Source organism: Haemaphysalis longicornis, unplaced genomic scaffold, assembly GCF_048455015.1.
Source record: "Haemaphysalis longicornis isolate Haplotype H1 unplaced genomic scaffold, Haemaphysalis longicornis Haplotype H1 scaffold_3, whole genome shotgun sequence".
Lineage (NCBI taxonomy): Eukaryota > Metazoa > Arthropoda > Arachnida > Ixodida > Ixodidae > Haemaphysalis > Haemaphysalis longicornis.
Genome location: NW_027526335.1, coordinates 100821711 through 100842169, shown reverse-complemented (window position 1 = coordinate 100842169; position 20459 = coordinate 100821711). Strand labels below are relative to the sequence as shown.

The following is a 20459-nucleotide window of genomic DNA, read 5'->3' as shown; positions in this document are numbered from 1 at the left end:
GAAAAATTCTAAAAGAGAAGTCAGCAACATAGAAAGGTCAGGTCTCTACATCAAACTTAGATGCTGCTGCTCAAGTGAGCTCACGTTAGCAATGAAGCCATGATCAGAAAATCGATCTGCTTTTTACGCTGAATGTACGCTTCAGTCTACTCTGGTTTCTCACAACGGTCATCGCTCGCTTTGAATTTTCTTCGTTCGAGATTTCGGCGCCCAATGAAGATCCCCAGGTGTTCATAATTAATCCGGAGCCCTCCACTACGGCGCGCCTAATCGTCTGTGTAGCATCGGTGGGTTAAACCCCACAATCAATCAATCAATCAATCAATCAATCAATCAATCAATCAATCAATCAATCAATCAATCAATCAATCAATCAATCAATCAATCAATCAATCAATCAATCAATCAATCAACAGCCTGAACCTCCTGCGGCTGGTCGACCAGATCCGGCAGATGGGTGACCCCCGGACTCGCGACTACCCCGTGGTCATGAACCCCTTGTTCGTGTTTCCCCTCACTATCCTCTACGTGTACATCGTCAAGGTTCTCGGTCCCCGCTGGATGAGGAACCGGGAACCCTTCCAGATCATCAACATCGTGCGAGTGTACAACCTAGCCATGTTCCTACTAAATGCCCGCTTCTGCTACATCTTAATCCACCACGCCTACTATCCGCGCAAGCGGTACATCCTCTGGTGCCAGGGCGTGACGGGTACGATGGACGACGAACTGGCCTACTACTACAAAACTGGCTGGTGGTACGTCGCCGTAAGATACGCCGACTGCTTGGACACTCTGTTCTTCGTGCTCCGAAAGAAGTGTAACCAGATAGCTCACCTGCACGTCATCCACCACGTGATGATCTCTGTGAACGCCTGGTTCTGGGTACTGTTCGCTCCGGAGGGGAAGGCAGCGCTAGGCTTGGCTATCGACCACACTGTGATGTACTCGTACTATTTGCTGGCGACATTGGGCCCTGTAATCCAGAAGTACTTGTGGTGGAAGAAGTACCTCACCCGCATCCAGATCATCCAGAACGTCGTCTTCATGAGCCACATGGCTATACCGCTGTTTGGAGACTGTGGATTCCCACGCTACCTTATTTGGATTGCGAATATCCAGACGTTTATCGTCATGTGTATGTTCATAAACTTTTACATACAGTCGTATATAAAGACGAGAGGAGCTCCCCAAGCGAAGACAGAGGTAGAAGACGCCATGCCCAAAACACCCGCAGTGACCAATGGCAAGAACGATTAAAGCTTGAGACAAGCTTCGTTCTGGCGGCGGTTTCATAGAGAGTGTTGGATGTGGTTTGTACTATACGTTTGTTTGAATGAGGTGACGAGTTCTGCCGTGCTGTATAGAGCGGGGTCGAATATAAGATGGCCTGTTGTCTGTTTGTCTTGTGTGACCGGTTTTCTTCTGCTTTCTAGAACATTTGTTACGGGAATGTGAGTCCTCACAGTTTTGAGCTACGATTATTCAACGGGGCGATTAATTCAGCCTTTATATATGCTAACTAGCGGTAGTACACAGCGATGCGCGGGTGGGCCATTATATTAAGGACACTAATAAATGTAACACATGCTCATTCATTTGTTAGTTGTCCCAATTTGCTAGTCCACCGTGAAGTGGTGCAGACTCAGGAACTCCTCCCTGTTGCCTATACATGGCTCCAACCGCAGGCGCGTCGTGATAACGCGAAACGTCCGGAACTTGTGTTTTACTGCAACTCTCGCTAAACAAGTTGCACCAAGCTGGTGCGCTCAAGCGAGTGAAAAACGTTTTATTGAGCCGGTGAAGTGAGTGTGGTTTCCTGTTACAGAGAGCCATGCGATGAGCGGGCAGCCTTCGCTCTGGAGGAAAAAGTGTCTGGGTAATTAGATCGCTGCTAGTAACCCGGTTCTTTCGCAGCTCATGGGTGGGAAGGGTGGATGGAAGAGGGGGGAGGTTGGGGTTCTTCTTGCACTCTAATATGATATAAGGAAGAGTGCCGGGTTGTAAACAGAACTTGCATTCGGCAGGAGGTTGCATGGGGAACTTAGGATGTAGGCGGGCTTGGGGTGGGATGGTATTCTTACCCATGAGGCAGGCTATCTCATCAGGTATGAACTTGCTCATCGGTCATAGTTTTATAAGTAACATGGGCTCCATACTGGAGGCGCGGGGTTGCAGAAAGTCCCAACAGATGTTGAGCGCTATGCCTTTGCGCTTTTTACCGGCACGTCTTCCCTTTTAGATTTATGAGAAATAACAGGGCTCATACGGGATGCGCGTGGTTGCAGAAAGCGCCAACAGATGGGGAGCGCTATGCGAACGCGGGATAATACAACTTAATTTCACGTCCAGAGGGTTGTGATTTAAACCACCTCGCTCGCCTTTTTATCCGCATGTTAGGACGAAATCCTCAAATCGGTTTTTGGGCAATTGGATGCGCACCATCCGTAAGCAAAAACGAATTAGATATATTGACGGGCTGTGTATTTATTGAGGAATGTGTAAAAACACGCCGTTTTCCCGAAATCTAGGTTGTCTCTATTAGGTGGGTGTCACGGAAAAACGTTGTAGAACAGTGTTTAGATACCTGAGTAAGTTATTTCTATCAATAAAAACCAGTTCAATATCTTAAATTGATTGCGATAAAAAAATTTATATGTGAAAGATTATTTAACCGGTTTTTACTCTCTCGGTGGTGTAATCTTTAAAATTACCAGCAACATTGAGCTCAAACACCGTAATCCCAATTTGCTCGTGAAATATGAAGCCGTTTGAACCAGCATTTTGACTAGGCGTCGACATCCCCGGTTAGGCCTCTTCGGCTCGTCAGGCGTGTCATTTGTAAAAAGTAATTTGGCCCTTTGGCCGGAGTTGCTGGGCGAAATCCTTAAAATCGGTTTTCCGCTTATGTAAGAGTACATATGTTAGCAAAACCCAAATGGATAAATGAATTAGTGAAAGATTTATTGGAGAATCTTTTGGAACACCCATTCTATCCCGAATCCGTTAGTGCTGGTTAGGGCGAAATCATAAAACTACTTTTTAGATATTCCTTAAGGCTATATATATATATATATATATATATATATATATATATATATATATATATATATATATATATATATATATATATATATATATATATATATATATATATATATATATATATATATATATATATCAGTGCGTCGAACCGACAAAGATACCGGTTTGGTTACGGTTATGATTCAGGCAAAATCATATCGTTCCGGTTCAGTTCCGGTTCGACAAAATCAAGTACCGAACCGGTTAGTGAACTGGTTCGCGAACCGGTTCGATGAGTTTAATTGTCACTGAAATTAGAAAAAAGAACCATTGAGTAGTTTAAAAGGACAGTCAAATCAAGATACAAAGAAAAATTCAAAATGCTGCTGTTCCCCGAGGGCGGTGGCGCAATTGCAAAGCAAACATTAAACAATTACGAGATATTAGAAAAACAGATGAAGTGGTGACGATTTACCACTTACTTTCTAGCCCAGACTTTATGTTGTTCTAGCGACTATTCATAAAGCCACCGCCATGAGATATGACGGTTGGATATATTTTCTGCCCTTTCCTCTTTTGTTGAAATCGCGATCATCGCTCTGGGATCGCCCATCACGCGAACCTTGAAGCCTTAAATTTATGCCTGCGTACTGACGCGTTCAAATACCAGCGCTTAATACCAGTGGAGCACATTTTTTTTGTATTTGTAACAAAACAGAAAAATCCTACAACAGGCACATAAATACTACCAATGAATTACATGATTTGGACACCCTGAATAATTTGTCAGCTGTCACTTTATCGAATGTGTTAGCCACACCTTTGTTAAAAGTAAGCTTTAGTTAACGCTCAGGCACTGCATTATTGCTCTGACCACTCCAATTCCTTTTGCGATAACTATACCAGGTTTGTGCATTACAATCAGTATGTCATCGTACTGATGGACACCCGGCCATCGTTCCATGTGCTACACTGCGGAATCTTATAACAGATTATGCTGTTACAAAATGAAAGGGAAATTCGACGCGCGGAGCATGAGATGGGACTTTTTTGGGCAGACGCTCTTTAATTCGTCCACAGCAGTACTCCCCTCCGGAACGAGTCACAGTAGAATTAATGTAGCGAGTTGGGCAGTCAGTACAAGTGCACCTTCGAAAAAAAGCAGATCTGAAAGAGACAAAACTGCATCAGCAGCAAACGGCTTCGCTACTGAGCAGCTCCTGCGGTCACACTTGTCAAGTGTTAACAATTTGCAGGTGTCGGAGCTTTTAAACAAATTAAGAAATGCAAAAGGTTTGCACACATCGGGTGTGGGCTTTCGCTGTTGCGCAGTGGAGCACTTCTGCAGCCTGATTGCTCCAATAAAGTCGCAGCTGGGAAGGGCAAAGTCGTTTTATAACCCCTGCAAGCGGCCGAGAATGACATTTCGTTTGGTCAGCTTGCACTACGTTCGCGCTTCCAGCAGCAACAGACCATTGCTACAGTGGTGTTCATTCATTTCCCCTGTTGTTACAGAGCGTGGTGCGCGAGCGGGTACGAAGTTGATGGTTCGTGAAAGAAAAAAAATGCCTGAATTGCATTGACTGTGCAATATCAACAACGGAGGGTCGAACCGTTTCGGCATGAACCGGTAACCGTTTTTTTTTTTCCTTTTTTCGGTTCAGATCCGGTTCGGGTTCAGCGTTCTCAAAAAATAACGGTTCGGGTTCAGTTCCGGTTTTGCGGTACGACACCCGGATATATATATATATATATATATATATATATATATATATATATATATATATATATATATATATATATATATATCAGCTAAAAGGACTTCGATATGTAAACGGGTGACCGAGATAATCAGGAATTTGCGAAAACACAATTTCGCCCTTTTGCTGTTTAAGGAGTGTAATTTCCGAAAATCCCACCTTAGTGAGCCCCTACGCTATAACGCAAATGTACTCGTGAAATTTCAAGTCTCTAGATCTACCGGTTTTGGCTGGGCGTTGATGAGTCAGTCAGTTAGTCAGTCGGGCACTTCATTTTAGAAGTATAGATTTGGCAAAACTTTCAAAAATAGTCCTTACAGTTGCGTAAAAGGAGATAAATGGTCGAATGAAAATTTGAGAAAATAAAAAATAAGAAAAATATTACAAATTACGGAAAATGGGAAAATGTAGAACGCATGACATTTCCACAGTAACTCAGATTTGGCACAAGTTCCACCTGTTCTCGGTATTGGCCGCGAGGCCCACCACTGGAGAGGGTGGCGCTGCGATCGTTTTGACGTCACTTGTAGGATCACCATTCCTACCTTGCTGCACAGTTGGCTTGCAGCGCGTGACACTTAGCTTAGGACGCGCGTTCTAAGAGTATTTTCGCGATAATTTACGTCGTTTGAAGTTCATTCTTAGTGCGTCAAGCGCAGTTTGACGTCATGCGGATTTTATAACCGTATCAACTGTGGTACATTCTCCGCAAACGTGAGCGTGGTGGCGTACGTGTGCGACCGAAGCGTAAGCTGCGGCTCGTTTCCCCGATCAACAATCTAGACTACGATGATTGCCAAGCTAAGTTTCTAGATTTCTCTTGTTTGCAACAAATGTGTAAAGCAAGAAATCATGAAGCGTTTACTGCTCGCAGAAACGCTCCGCGCACACACCGCCGTGCCTGCCCGCACGGCCGACGGAGCAGCTCGAACCGACGCAGGTCGCGGCAGCAACAACTTGTCGCCGCTTTTTAAAATCACGCTCGTTGTGGAAAAGTAATTCCCCAGCGGTGAATGTGGATGTTAGAGTGGTGAAAACTTGTGCTAGGTAGTGTCATCAGCTGTGGTTTTCAAAGCGATGCTCAAATATCTGCCGCGATCTACGCCGACCGTTCCCGAAGGTCGGTCCCGGCACCGCCACGCGCGGTGCGGCGAGCGGCCGAAGGATATGTGCCTGCGCGCAAGCATCGGCCGAGGCCGTGGCAGGTTCTTGATCATCGATCGCTTAAACGGACGCGGATACAAAGTTACACATACAAGAAAGAGGGTGACAGTGAAGTGAAAAGTTGTATTAGCGACTCTCATTCGCAACTGTAACGATAGCGGCGAATAAATATCTGCCGCGACGTTAAGCCTAAAGTTCCCAACATTCGATTACGTGCATCCGAAGCCGGCGGCGAGTGGTTCGAGAAGACCCTTTCGTCGCGCGCGCGCGTGTTGCGTTTGGGTTCCCCCATCGCTTTGGGGGGCCCCCAACGCTCGGTTTTCCTATTTTAAAACTCCCAATTACCCCGATTCCTTAACGACGTGTTTCGCCTAGTACACAGCCTCGCCTTCTGTGAGCAATCGTAGTTTCATTGGTGCTAGAGGAAGGCAGGCTCACTGTAAACATAAAAGAGCCCACGTTACAATTATACATTCCCACGCCGAAGTCCTAATGAAAACTAAATATAGCCATGTCCAAACCCTCTCGCAGGCGTTGAAAACTCGCGTTCGTATACCATTTATACATTGCGGACAAGTTGTCGCGAAAAGTAAACATATCAGCTAGCCGTGCAGAGTACAGGCTACAGCAGTGATCGTAATCAAATCCGGGAATAACTATGAAAAACATTGTAGGGGTAATAGGCACTGCTTAAGCCAAACTGCGCATCATAGCAGTACTTTTAAGCATGCGTGGCGAAGCAATCCGATCACCGTTCTCACGTAGTCATTCATTTACCAGGCAAGGCGAGCAGTAGGCGCGGTGAGATCACAAGTGAGCGACGCGCTTCCGTCGCTGTTGCAAGTTGTTTCCTTGCACACACAGTCTCGTACATGTCACGTCGCAAGTATTTCATAATGAATTTACAGTGTACTTTTCTCGGCATCAGTTGCATCGTCCTTGGCGTTAGCTGGCTGCGTACGAGCTGTGGGGCGCGGCGGTGTCGCCGGGAAAAAGCGAGTCGCTGATTGCTCGCCCGGATTATTCGGGTAGCAGACAACTTTTTTGGTTAATTTGCATCAAATCTACAAGGAGCGGGGGGGGGGGGGGGGCGGGGTACGGTGGCCACCGACACACACACACAAAAACAGGCGGCCGCATACGCACAGGAAATGGGTTGTAGCAGACGACAACCCGATTCGGCGTCCAACAAGTGACGTCATTCGTAGGTGGCGCCACGGTATGTCCTCGGGGCCAATAATAGCGTAAATGGACATAATTTGTCGAAGCAAATTTTCCAAAGCTAAAACAATAACAAAAATATAAAATAATTACGAGAAATGGCGAACCGTGTAACGCCGTGCATTTCCACAATAAAGAAAATTTCGCGAAAGTTTCACGTGTAATCTTTATAATAGCGTAATGGGTAATAATTAGTCGGACAGTATTCATAAAAAAAACAAAAAAAATCGCTGGAAAAAAACCCACACTCCAGACAGGCGGCATAAGAATGCTACGCGTTAATAGATAATTCTCCGAATTCCTGCTGAACGTTTTCGCTTACTATCGTAAAAACCAACCCAACGAGCGTTCCTAACTAAATGAACGCGGGCGTTGTCGGTTAATTACGTATATTTTGCCTCAAATGTACCTGGAGTTTTCTTTGCGCTAAACAACGAGATGTGTGACAAGCGCCAGCGGTTCACGAGTTTCGAATGCTTATGACTAAATAAACCGCTTGGCTTTCGAAGCCTCTATAGGTTACGCCGCGACTACGGAACGCCGTGTGGCTCTACCTGGGCGAGCGAACCCCTAAAGTGTTCTTCACTTAAAACGGTGAGGAGCGTCTTTCGAATGGTGGGGATGAGGGCGGCACGCGTGGCTATGGCGCCATGGCTCTCACTGCCTCCCCCTCACTTTTGTTTCATGTGTCGTTTCCAAAAAGTGTCCTCCCCCCCCCCCCCCCCCCCCAGACGTTGACTCAAACCATCGTCTGTCTCCCCCATCTCCACGTGTGGGCGTAGCTGAGTCGGCGAAACGACGGGATCTCGCTTCGCTTCTTCTTTGGGCCCAGGTTCAATCTCTTGCGCCAGACATGAGGCAGTGCATACGCATTAAGCCAATCCCCCGCAATATGCACCCGGAACATCATACGGGCAGAAGACAGGCCAGGGCCGACGCTCTAGGGAGAATTTACGGGAAAGATGAAGGGATGGTTTACACCCAAGACGCAGCAAGCAGTAACCATAAGGAAGCAATGGTGGCAGTAGCAACATCGAGAGACAAATGCCTCACCAGTGCAACCATCCCTAAAACTACCCCTCAAGAAGCAAAGAAGTGGCCATAGCGCTTGCCATAACCCAGACCAAGGCAACGACGACAATTTCTGACTCGCAGCAGGACTGCAGAAGATTTACTTTGGGATCGGTGACTCCCGCAGCATACCGCATCCTGAGTACAAACCCCCCGAAACGCACGTCACGATAGTACGGGCGCCGGCACACTCCTCCCTCGCGGGCAACGAATTCACCCACGCGACGGCCTGCGCACTCGCGCACCAGGCCCTGGAAGGAGAACCTGAACCCACCGCTGTTGTGACGTACCGTAACATTACCCAGCATTACCGGCTAGAACGCAGAGTATATCCACCACCACGCCCACAATTAAGTAAAAAACAAGGCTCAACACTTCGCTTACTTCAAACAAACACATTCCCTCACCCAGTCCGGCTCTATATGCAATTCCCCAATCAGCATCCACCTAAATGCAAGTTCTGTGGTAAATCAGGCTCTCAAAACCACGTAGTCTGGGAATGTAGCCAAAACCCGGACTTGCCACCCCCTTTCCCTTCCCCCAACCTCGAGCAGTGGGAGACAGCGCTGTCCAGCGCACACCTCACCGACCAAGTCAAGCTGACGGAGAGGGCGGAACATGCGAAGACGACGCCTGAACTTCTGGACTAAGAAGCCGTCCCCACGCATATAACTGCTCAATAAAAGTTCTTCTCTCTCTCTCTCTCTCTCTCTCTCTCTCTCGATCTCTGGCGGTGCCAGTAGTTTGTGTAGCCCTGGCTACTAGCTAGTAGCCAGTGCTAACCTGGGATGTTTCTTTGTGTAGCCAATAAGAGCCTGGGAGCTTTTTGCTGACGCGGACACAAAATTTGCCTTGTCAGGTTAGAGGTTTATTGCTTCGCAGTAAATACGGTGTTCAAGACACTTGGTCCGGTGGGCAGAGTGGGCAGCAAAACCATATACTCGTTGTCATGCGCAATAAACCTGTTACCGCTTGCCGCCTGGCCCGCTGAAACCGCTCTATCAGAGCCCGTCATCTCACGTCCGCTCAGTACGGTGGCCGGAAGGAGAAGAGCTCGACGGTCAACATAACGGTCAACATAAAGCACGGTCAACGCAACGCTCAAGGCTGGTCGACGACTTGTCGCACCATTTGCGAGTTGCTGGGGGACTGGCCCTACTAGTAGTCCCGGGACGCGACCCGCACGTCCGGCGCGAATGCAAAGTCCTGCCACCGCTTTCTTCAGGAGGCCAGCCAGTGCGTGCGTACGTACGCCAAGATCGCAATACCAGCGCCTGAAGGGGAGATAGTGTCCGAGTTCATTTTGGATGAAGCTGACGCCGAGAACGTGGCCAGGGGCAGAGAAAAGTGGTGTTATTATTGTTCCTTATAATTAATGGCGCATACCCAATCAGGGGATCGGCCAAACATCAGTCGTTAGACCGAAAGAGATTACAGCCTATGTACATTACTCGTGGAAAATTAGAAAAATTTGGAAGCTTTTTTCTTCTGGTGTTTGAGGAATCGAGTTTGAAAATTAGTCAATATTAAAATAAAACAAAAAGGGAAAGAAATAAATAATTAAAGAAGAAGAAGAAGAAGAAGAAGAAGAAGAAGAAGAGGAGGAGGAGGAGGAGGAGGAGGAGGAGGAGGAGGGAGAAGAAAATAAGCAAGATATTCAGAAGTAAAGACTTTTGGAGGGCTTCGGTGAGGTGCCAGAATAAGAATCGAATGACGTTGTGAATCTTTTTGGAATTCCTTATGAAGCGTAGAAGAGATGAACAAACATCCCGGCGGCAATATCCCGTTTCTGAAGCCCCAAATGATAATAGAAAATGAAGCAAAGCTCTTCTTCTTCTTCTTCTTCTTCTTCTTCTTCTTTTATTGCTTTCTTTCGTTCCCTTTTTCGTTTTACTTTAATAATGACTAATTTAAACTCGATTCCTCAAACACAAAAAAAAGCTTCCAAATTTTTCTAATTTTCCTCGAGTAATGCACCTAGTCAGTAATCTCTTTCGGTTTAACGAGTGATGTTTGGTCGATCCCCTGATTGGGTACGCGCCATTAATATAAGGAACAGAAAACAGCTGGTGCTTTGCCTATTTCGAATCAGCCGACCCTTGCGAACACGCCTCTTACGATACAGGCACGAACCATGGCAAGGTCCAGAGATGAGGAAAAAGCGCATTGCACTTGAGCGTCTGCGGTGACGCGCAGGGCGTTCATCCAGTGCGTACGCCTCGGTTAATGGGTGTTACGATTGCAAGCTGTGCTGGGTAGGCTTATCTGAAGCATTTTACAGCCGACAACACGGCGGAAGCGCGGAACGCCGATTATTGAGATATCGAGAATACCCATCCAAGGACAACTTCGAATACTAGGCATGTTGTGTCGCAGAACCGAAACTGAAACTGGATTGAATTCTAATCTTGGAAATCTTCCAATCACGTAGCACCTTGTATTTACGTCACTGCTGTAAGTTTGTGCGGCCGCCGCAAATCGCGCGTGGTAGTCATTCCTCTTTGAGGCTTTATAAAATAAATACCGCCTTTTTCCCCATATAAACGATGAAAACTGTGTTCATTTGAGATACTCTACGCAATTCAAACAAGAACAGCAGCTGGACAAATTCACTTCAGTGTCACTCCAAAACAATATGCCACAGCAAAAAAAAAAAAAAAAAAGAACAAGAAAATCTGGTATTTGCAAAAAATAATTCAGGAAATAATTCAAGCTGTGGGGCTCGAACCCAGCCCGTTAGCGTGAAAACCAACGGCTTTACCCATCGGCCATTGAGGCCACCAGGAAAGCGGTATTAGCAGTTCCTCGTGAGGATAGGAGTGTTTCAAAGCGAAGCAGTAGATGGCGCCAGTTGTGCTGCGTCCATGCGGCCAGGTTTGTCAATCACGTACCCCATGCCCAGTTTGTGATCCAACATTCCGTTTTTTTTTTTATTCGGCGCGACTGCCGTGCGTCACGTTTTGCGCGGTGTACAGAATCGCTATCAAGAGATTCTGAATGCATAATTGTTTTTAACATTCTGTTTCAAAGTCAGTGCAGGACTGGTGCTATGCGGAATGTGAATTAAACGTTATGATAGGCTTCCTTCCGCACATTAACCCATTTAAAGGATGCCAAACTACCCTTACGTACGGAAAGAATGTGTATAATTTATCTAAAGGAGAAATTTTCTAAATAAAACGAAGGACCCAGGTTCGATTCCGTCCGCGAGAAGCGTTTTTTTTCTTGGGGCGCTTGAGGTGCCTTCGCTTATTATCATCACCGCTTTGTGGCACCGATTGTGTCCTGCGGTGCGTTATGTATGGACATCGAACATTTACCAAGAGGCATAGACAGCGTTGGTTGATTAAAATATCCCCGAAATAAAAAAAAAACATAGAGGAGAAGCCGCTACGTCACCCTAGTGGCCACAGACGCCGAACACTAAGCTCATTTTACCGGTTGATCAAGAAGGTTGTGGCAATGACCGAGGCGGACCATCGACGCCAGGGGCAACAAGAAGTGCCCGCCCTGAACTGACTTGGAAACGGAACGTCACGTCTGTGCGCCCTGCTAGCAGCCATCAAACATTTTCCATGAGTGAAACTTAAGCGCAAAATTTTTCACAGGGACGAGAAAGGGAACGACACAGGCGCTTACTATCAACTGAAAGTTTTAATGAAAACGAAACACATTTATACCACCCCCAGACCGAACAACCCAGCACGTGTGCCCTTCGCACATGCGTACGGCCGTACAAGAGAACCGCCCCATTCCCTCCTCTTTTCCCTTCTCCTTTGAAAAGAGAAGTGCTGGGTTGTTCGGTCTGGGGGTGGTATAAATGTGTTTCGTTTTCATTAAAACTTTCAGTTGATAGTAAGCGCCTGTGTCGTTCCCTTTCTCGTCCCTGTGAAAAATTTTGCGCTTAAGTTTCACTCATGGAAATTGCGAACCAACTAGCTCGTCTCTCCATTTTGCATCAAACATTACCAGCTCGCCCAGTTGTCCACTCTGTTGTGACATTGCAAAGCGCGGCAAGGGCGAGCTTGTGGCATTTTATTGAACAACCTCGTGGTCGCATGTAACCCCAATCAACCAACCACTCTCGGCAGGTAGTGTTTGGATTTTGTCGTGGCAACAAAGTGATCGTCACTACCATAAAATCTAAGGCTACAAAACACTGCATATCCTCAGAACTGGCCATTGGTGCCGCGCCTACGCCCCGAACCCCCTCCGGTGATTTCCGGGGGGAGGCGGGGCTATTCGCCCATCCCTACGTCTAAAAATTTACATTTTTTAGATATGGGCATTTCGTCACTTGCATGCAGGAGTCATAAATATATACAATTTATTCAGTAATCAGAGTGAGCCCAACCTGCTCTGATTGAGGTTTAACGCGCCGACGCTACACAGGCGATAAGGCACGCCGTAGTGGAGTGCTCACGATAAATTTTGACCGCCTCGGGATCTATAACATGTGCCGATATCTCGAACGCACGGACGTTTTCGCTTTTCACCTCCATTAGAAAAGCGGCCGCTGCGACCGGGAATGTAAACCCGCGGACTTGGGCTCAGCAGCACAACGCCTTAGCCACTGAGCCACTGCGGCGGGTTGCAGTAGAGATTACTATGCAGTTCAGTTATAGTACAGCTGTAGTCTATTGGATGGGTCAGGGGGCCCAGCCAACCCCCCCCCCCCCCCCACCCCCCCGACCCCCTTTCCACTAAATCTTTCCGCCTATGGCACTAGGTGCAGTGGCTTTGCAACCGCTTTGCTGGACATCTAATTTCGCAGTGCGGGATGGCACACGAACGGTTTTCTTTTACTGTTACCCCTGCACCGAGATCCGAATCGTTATTACCGTTGATTGGCGCAACGCATGCATTTGTGCTTTTGAGGGCTGCGTACAACAAAGGAAGCACTAGACATTAAGAGTGATCCCGACTGCACGGGGAAAGTCAATTGCAAAGCGATGAAGCCGCTGTTCCAACAGCACCTGAAGGCACGAAGTACACTAAACGTGGAGTGATGGAGAGTTTCTTTTTAATTTTGGGATTCCAGCCTGACACACGGCACCACGGAGTCGCCCACCACAGCAAAGCTTCAGTATGACGCACACAGAGAAAAATAGGCCATCGAGAGCACACTTTTGTTCGTTCGCGTGTAGATGGGCGACGGGACAAAGGGGGAAAGAAAGCAAGCAGTCCCAAGGTGTGGGCTGAAGGGAAAGCGTTTCAAACTATCAAACCAAGCTCACTGTTCTTGCTAAGTTCCTGTGCTGTTCTGTGTAAGACTGAGCCCCACGAGGTGTGGCTCAGTCTTTCTTGGTTTCGTGCACCGACTCCGGGCTGCACGACGCCGCGACCTTGGTGAGTGCTTCCGTCGCTGCTCCTGAAGAATTCGCGGCAAGTTTGGAGGCGCCGACGCCCGCCCTTTTGTAGGCTTTCCCGTAAAACGATAAGAACCACAGGAGGAACACTATGGCCTCAGTCACCATGATGAGCGTGAAGCCCGGGATGGCCTTATCCTTGAAGTAAAGGTAGGACATGCTGTGCACGAACACGATGCAGAACTGGGCCAGCTGAAACTGTGTGAGGTAGCGCTTCCACCAGGTGTAACGTTGGAACGCAGGGCCCAGCGCCGCCAGAAGGTAGTAGGTGTACATGACCACGTGCACGGTCGTGTTGACAGTGGTGACAAATATGGTCTGACCATGGCCGCCGTACGTGACGTTCATCCACATATTCCACGCGACCGCGACGTGGTGGAAGACGTGCAGAGGCGACACCTGGCTGTACTTCTTGCGCAGCACAAAGAACACCGTGTCGAGGAACTCGAACAGCCGCAGCAAGTAGTACCACCAGCTGAGGTTGATGAGGTGCATGGTGGCCGCGTCCACCGAGAAGTCGACTCCCTGACAGAAGATGGAGTATCCCTTGGCGATGAAGCCGTGCCGGATAAAGGCCCACAAGAAGAAGGCGTTGAGCAGGACGAGAATCAAGTTGTACGCGACCATGAGGCCACGCAGCTCGAACGGTTTTTTGTCCGCCATCCACTTGGGACCCCATATCTTGACCACGTACACGTAGAAAACGCAGATGGCCATAAGGGGAATCGGATTGCCGATCAGCGCCCATCCATGGGTCCGGCTGTCCCACTCCGGGAACCAGTGCTTGGAGGGGTCGAAGTCTGTCGGTGGCGCCATGATGCCTTCAGCCCTGTCTAGGTCTTTACCACCGTAGGATCACCCGTAGGCCTTGCTGCAGTAAAACAGTTGATATAAGCTTCAGGACATCGGATTGAAATCTTGGACCTCGGTCACTTACGGAGCGCATAATGCGCTGCCGAGGCAATTTCGGCTAAACCTAGTGTCTTGAGTGCCCTTTAACATGTGCCTTGCCGAAAATCCACGCGCCTATATTTTAATCCCTTTGCAAGGACAGGCAAATGAGCTCACTAGCCTTTACCTCACTTCAACCTCCACTTCATCATTGAGGTTGTGGTCCGCTTAGTTAAGCTTACCTTCTTAGTTCTTGAATACCAGGTACATTACGACAAGCTCACTTCAACCTTTATTTCCCCTACAGCTCAACCTCAGTCACATGGATTATGTTAGGTAATCTCAATTTTATAGAAAAGATTTAAGGCAATGCTCTCCATGCCCGTTAATTGAAAACCGTACTCACTCAGCATTACTGGCTGAAATTTACGAAGATAAATAGCAGAAATGTCATAAATGTATTGCCGCGACAATTGAAGGGCGTAATTTTTCACAAATTCTAGCGTTTCATAGATTGCTAAGATGCGCTACGCGATTACCACTATATCACCATGAAAGTTTTTTTGCGGTACTGTTCCTCCAACCAAGCAGTCTTTACCAAATGAAAACTGAATGAAAGGAGAAATAAGTTTATGACGTTTAAACATTTCATCTGTACCGTGATAGTCAGCACCTAACCCCGCCTCCGCACGCGAAATGACCCCACGATCGTTTCGCATTTTCCAACCTCTGTTCTTTTGGATCCATTGTGGACGTTGCCACATTTCGCAACACAGCACCAAGATATTGTATATTCAGTCTGTGCGAGTACATTCACATGATTTGTGCTCCAGCATCTTGAGACTTACTTATATTGTTGAATCCAGCCCAACGGATCAAGTTAGCGGTCAGGTCAGAGAAATCCGCCGTCTGAATAACAGTACTGTTTTCCGGTCCGGACGTACTGGCTCTGAACGCTGTTAAGACACGCTGGTTGCCGCTGTATCTACAGGATTCGAAGAATGCTTACGTATGAAGCGCAGCCACAATATTCTATGCCAGAAAGCGACCGCAACTCTTTGTTAGTTAGGGACCTTACTGTCCTAACGGATCAGGAGCGTTAGGTCGTGGTAACGTTATGATAATTTATGATCGCAATGGCCAAGGAGCTCTCAGAACTTGTACACATTCTTTGCCCGAGGCCTGGAGTGTACAGGTACGCCTATGACATTTTTTTTTGTCACAGGGCTTCCGCGTAGTTTGACTGTGGAAGCCGTAATATTATTGTAACCTGGAAGTCTGAGTTGCGCCCGTGTTGAGTGTTTCTGAGCGTTCATATTAAGCAGAATAATTATGTTCAGAAACTAAGCCGGTGCGGCTACACCGCGGCTCTAACTGTATACGCAAGTGGGACCGATGAGTGGACAGCCGTTAGAGGTTTAGTCATTGCAATTAGGGCAAGTAGTAAGATGTAAAATTGACATTGGTTCATTACTACCTACTCTTAACCCCTATATGAGAAGCAAAAAAACCGTACTGTGGCAGAGCATAATTAGCAATTGAATTGCAGGAAAACAATACACAACTTACTATACCGCCTTCGTATTCGTTGGCCGACGCGTAGGCTAAGCGGTTAACTCATTCATTTGACCACTCGAGCTCCCCAGTATAGTAACTGCCGTGACATTTGTATTCTTGAGGAAATGGTACTTAAAGAAAGTTCGACAGCGTTAAACAGCCTCGGCTAGTCGAAATCCATTCAAGTATCTTCTCCATGAAACGGGTCAAGGGTCAGCATTTTCTCAGTCATTACTCGTGCTCATTACTGCGTACTATCAAGCGCCATATATGAGATAATGTAAAGCCGGGCCGTGGACGAACATCGGTAGCAATGTAATGGCAGTATGAAATACTGAAGACTTACTGAACGCATTCGATCGGTTTCATTGGCCGACGCCGAGGCTAAGTGGTTATTCATTTGCCCAGCACGAGCTTGCGAGTTCTCGTAACGGTTCCCGTTACGGTTGTACCATCTGTATTCCTGATGAAAATACGAAAATGACACAAGTTCTACCATGTTAAGCAGCCTCGAGTGGTCTGAATTCATTCAGGCACCTCCGTCGTGTAATGTGCCACAGGCCAGCTGCTTCTCAGGCCCGTAAAGCTCCAGATAGAAATGTCAGTTTTTCATTTTTTAGGTGCGGAGCACCTTAGAACCGCACAATGTCCGTCGGAGTCCGTGCGCATAGCATTTGCAATACCAAAAAATCACACAGGTACCGGCAGGATTCGAGCCTGTGTCAGGTAGACGAGAAGAGTTAGTTCCAGTCGTTTTACCCATATGACCATGAGTTAGTACCCGAAAGTCAAACGGCTTACTCCCTCGACTGTAATGGCGTTGAGTACCTTAGGACCTCCCAATGTTCGTCCGCGTCCATCCGTGCGCACTCCACCATCAAGTGAAAACCAAGACAAATTCGATCTGAGCCGTGAGATGCAGTTTCATTTAGGGAATAATCAAGGTGCAACTCACGTCTCAAATCAAACGACGGTCGGGGCGAAAATCCAATGTCACTCGGGGCGCAACTTGGATGCCATTTCGAGTCCCCGTACTCCGCACCCTCGCCATCATCCCGGGAGTGGAGATGGTGCCATTTTTGTGTGTGAATTTCGCATACGGAGGTTTGGTGTACCGGTCCTGACGTGATTGTCTGATGTTGTCACAGGTACTATCGGCGTCAAATGAAACGCGAACACGAAAATATGAATAAGAACGTGCAAAATTGAAAAAATACTGTTCGTAGAATTGGTATAATGGCTTGCTATTGGTATGTTTAGAAATCCACTTTTCCCAACTTTGTTTTTGTTACTAAGCCACGAGTAATTTTGGCTTGTATTGAAAGAAATTACCCTATTTGTGTGTTCAGGTTCATATTTTCGTGTTCGCGTTTCATTTGACGCCGATAGTAAATCTTGTCACCGTTAGAATACGATGTAAGCTTTGATTTGTACCAGCTTACGCAAGGTGCAAGCTTTCACATTTTGGTATTGGTGAGAATAAACATGTTTCGTAGCCACCTGTTTATAAGAGGTACTCTTGTTATTTTACTAATCACTGTACCTTATTCTGTAAAGCATGACATCTGCATACCCGCACTACGCCTCATTTTAGAAATTATGAACCAAAAAAGCCCGAAAAAGGTATCCAATATAAATTCAATAAACTGTGCGCGCAGGACACTTCGGGCGTGTAATTTTTGTCTCTGAAAAGCTGCGGCCAAGATTGAAAGTCAAATACTACTTCCTAAACAGACACTTTTAGACCAACTTTATACCTTTACACGCAGTGAAATTTGACTCTCAAAAGGGACACTGAAGACAAATTTGAAGTTATTCAAAGAAATAGATTGGTGTCCTCAGAAAACAAGAAAATGAAGGAAGCTCACACCAGGCCGTAATACTTGAAGGTAGCGAAGCCGTACGCAATCTTTAAGACCACCACCAAGGATTGCAGAAAATTTGCTCCTTTTTCGCCGCCGAAACAACCTCTACTTCATCATTGATGCTATAAGTGTGAGCTTTTTCCATGTTTTTTGGAAATTATCATTGGACACCACCTTGGAGGGGCGTACGCTATGGCGTGTATTTCTCGTTCCGAGCAAGTATTGCCACGATTACGGTGAGCGCTGGAGTTTTTCTTGTTTTTTTTTTTGCCAATCTCGGTCAAATTTCCTGAGTGGGTATGCTTGGCTCGACGAACGTATGCAGGAAACGCTGGGCGGTCGTCGTGAGGCACGCGCACAAAGAATTAACGCTAGACATTTTCTTGGTTACTTAATTGCCGGTGGTTGCCGCGAGGCCTGTGCTCACGTTCACACGCTCGGCAATTTCTTGGTACTTTTATCTGCGGACACGAAAAATTACGATTTGCTAAGCAGCCCCTGTTCTCTGTTAATATAACACTCTCTGGTTCAGTACGTTTAAAGTGATCTCGTCAATAATAAAAAAATATGAAGCTACCAGTCGCCCAGCAGGGACGAAGTAAACAGCGACTGGCCGGATATCCAGAGTCACGTGACAATAAGCAGAACGAGAAGCGCGCACAAAACCTCTAAAATAAACACGCAAAATCTTTCCTTACACATTAACTTTCATAAGGCATAAGCAATTATAAATTTAGAGGTATAATTCAAACCTTGCCGACATTCCCAAGCAGCCAAGCCACGGAGAAGCTGGCGGTTGCGATGGTTATTGCAGGTTCGGCGTAGTAACATGCCTGTTACATCCAACTATACGTATACCAAGGCTGCGCTAGGAATGGAGGAAAGAAAAGTCTAGGAGGGAGCGTCACGTGACTATCGTGAAGCCTAGTCATAAAAAAATAAAAAGGAAAAACTGATGGGAGATGCCCTACCTCACGTTATAGGCAAGCGGTAGTTCTTTGCGCCTCACGCGGCCGCCCGCCTGTTCGCGCTATGCTGCATCGTTCCGTTTGGTTGCCGGGCCGTCCGGGTATTCGGGTTTCGGCGACGAGTCCCCGTCCGGGCGTTGCGCGCGGAGCTGCCTGCAACCCTAAACGCGCAGCGGGCTGATCGTGCAGACAAAGTGTTCGGACGGGAGAGACAAAACATCCTTATTTATTGAGCTCTGGGACCCGTCGAAGTGCGCCGCAGTCGAAGTGTCGTGTTCCGCCGCAGTGCAAAAGTGGAGATGTCAGATTACCACATCCGTGCCTCAGGTTTTATTTCACAAAACACACCTCACTTCCTTGGTTCTGGTTATTTTATCTTTTCACCTCCCAGGCGTAATTTAGCGTTCGTTACCCATATACCTATCGCACGGATTGAGCAGTACTCGGACACCCAGCCCGCGCTCTGCCTGCGACGCGAGGCGGAAAATGATTTGTTCTTCCCGCGCCCGCACCCAACATCAGTGGTTCTACACCTATTGGGCCTCCTCGATTATCAGTCCCGGACCGCCCGCTGACTGCCCAGGACGCGATCCGGTACTCGATTTTTCTATGTATTCCTACGAGACCTCAGTCCGAAGGCAGTCCTCGGACTGCCCGCGGGCCGTCCAGGACTGGTAAATCGAGGAGGCCCATTGTTTTCTAATGCACCATGCCGGAGCACCGATAAGGCGAATGTATGCAAATGCGCACGCGAGCGAAACCAAAGCTTTTCGCACCACCTTTAAGCTGATGGGACACTCTTTACAGCGCTATGATGTAAAGGGAAGGTGGCGCGACAACTCCCAGCAAAATTCGAAACGCAATCGTCAAAGCACACCTGGCAAACACCGCGCACCCGTAGGCCGCTCCGTGCTTGTGAAAGTTTACAGCGGCGCGTTCGAGCGATCCAACGTGAGAAGTGAAATTCGGCTTGCAGCTCGTGAGGGTGCTTCGTAAGAATGCGATCGAAGTCTCGCCTTGCTTTGAACAGTGACAGCGGCAGTACTTCCACGATACGAAGCTTGGAGCGCAACGCTGGCGAACAATCTTGTACGGCGCCTTCGGCGACAGCGCTCGCCCCCACCTCCACCGGCAGCCAGCCCACAGAACAGGGATGGCCAGCCGGAGCCACTAAATGCTACCGCGGGCCTAAGCGTGGTGGATTTTCCATAATGCATTGCGCGGGAGGAGCCCGAGGAGAGGAGAAAGCGGCTTCAGAGGAGGTTGGCTTGCCGAAGCTGGGCCGCCTGACGTCATGCTCCCTCCTAACATTTTTCTTCCTCCATGGCGCTAGGTAAGCCTGTCTATCGAGCCGTAAATTTGAATACCTTTCTCGAGTTCTTAGAATGAAAGTTCGCACGCACGCCCTCATAGTAATAGCACGCAAGTGCACGCGTACTACCTTTCAGGTGTTCGTACACCGATGTATCTAGGCGCCGTTTTTGCAGTGGGCATTGTGCGCTGTTACGAGGGCAACTAACAGATGGCGCCACGTAGTCAAGCTGAGTGCATAGACAACAGGCCAACCCA

The 20459-nt window shown here is 47.5% G+C and overlaps 1 protein-coding gene and 1 pseudogene across 9 annotated transcripts in view; one reads left to right on the top strand and one right to left on the bottom strand.

The window, feature by feature from the left end:
* LOC144174957 (very long chain fatty acid elongase 7 pseudogene) overlaps positions 1-19078 on the bottom strand; it is a 239514-nt pseudogene extending 220436 nt beyond the window's left edge. For 3 of the 8 annotated variants that reach the window (XR_013323560.1, XR_013323561.1, XR_013323563.1), the window contains exon 1: positions 18675-18887. The product of XR_013323560.1 is annotated as a very long chain fatty acid elongase 7 pseudogene, transcript variant X5 (transcript). The other 5 variants (XR_013323558.1, XR_013323559.1, XR_013323557.1 and 2 more) reach the window with 5 other exon arrangements.
* On the top strand, positions 400-1260 carry LOC144175354 (very long chain fatty acid elongase AAEL008004-like; the record flags this gene model as incomplete). The annotated part of the gene is made up of 1 exon (XM_077704432.1): positions 400-1260. A coding segment is annotated over one exon (861 nt), but the record flags the coding sequence as incomplete, so codon positions are not given.
* Positions 19079-20459: the final 1381 nt, after the last annotated feature.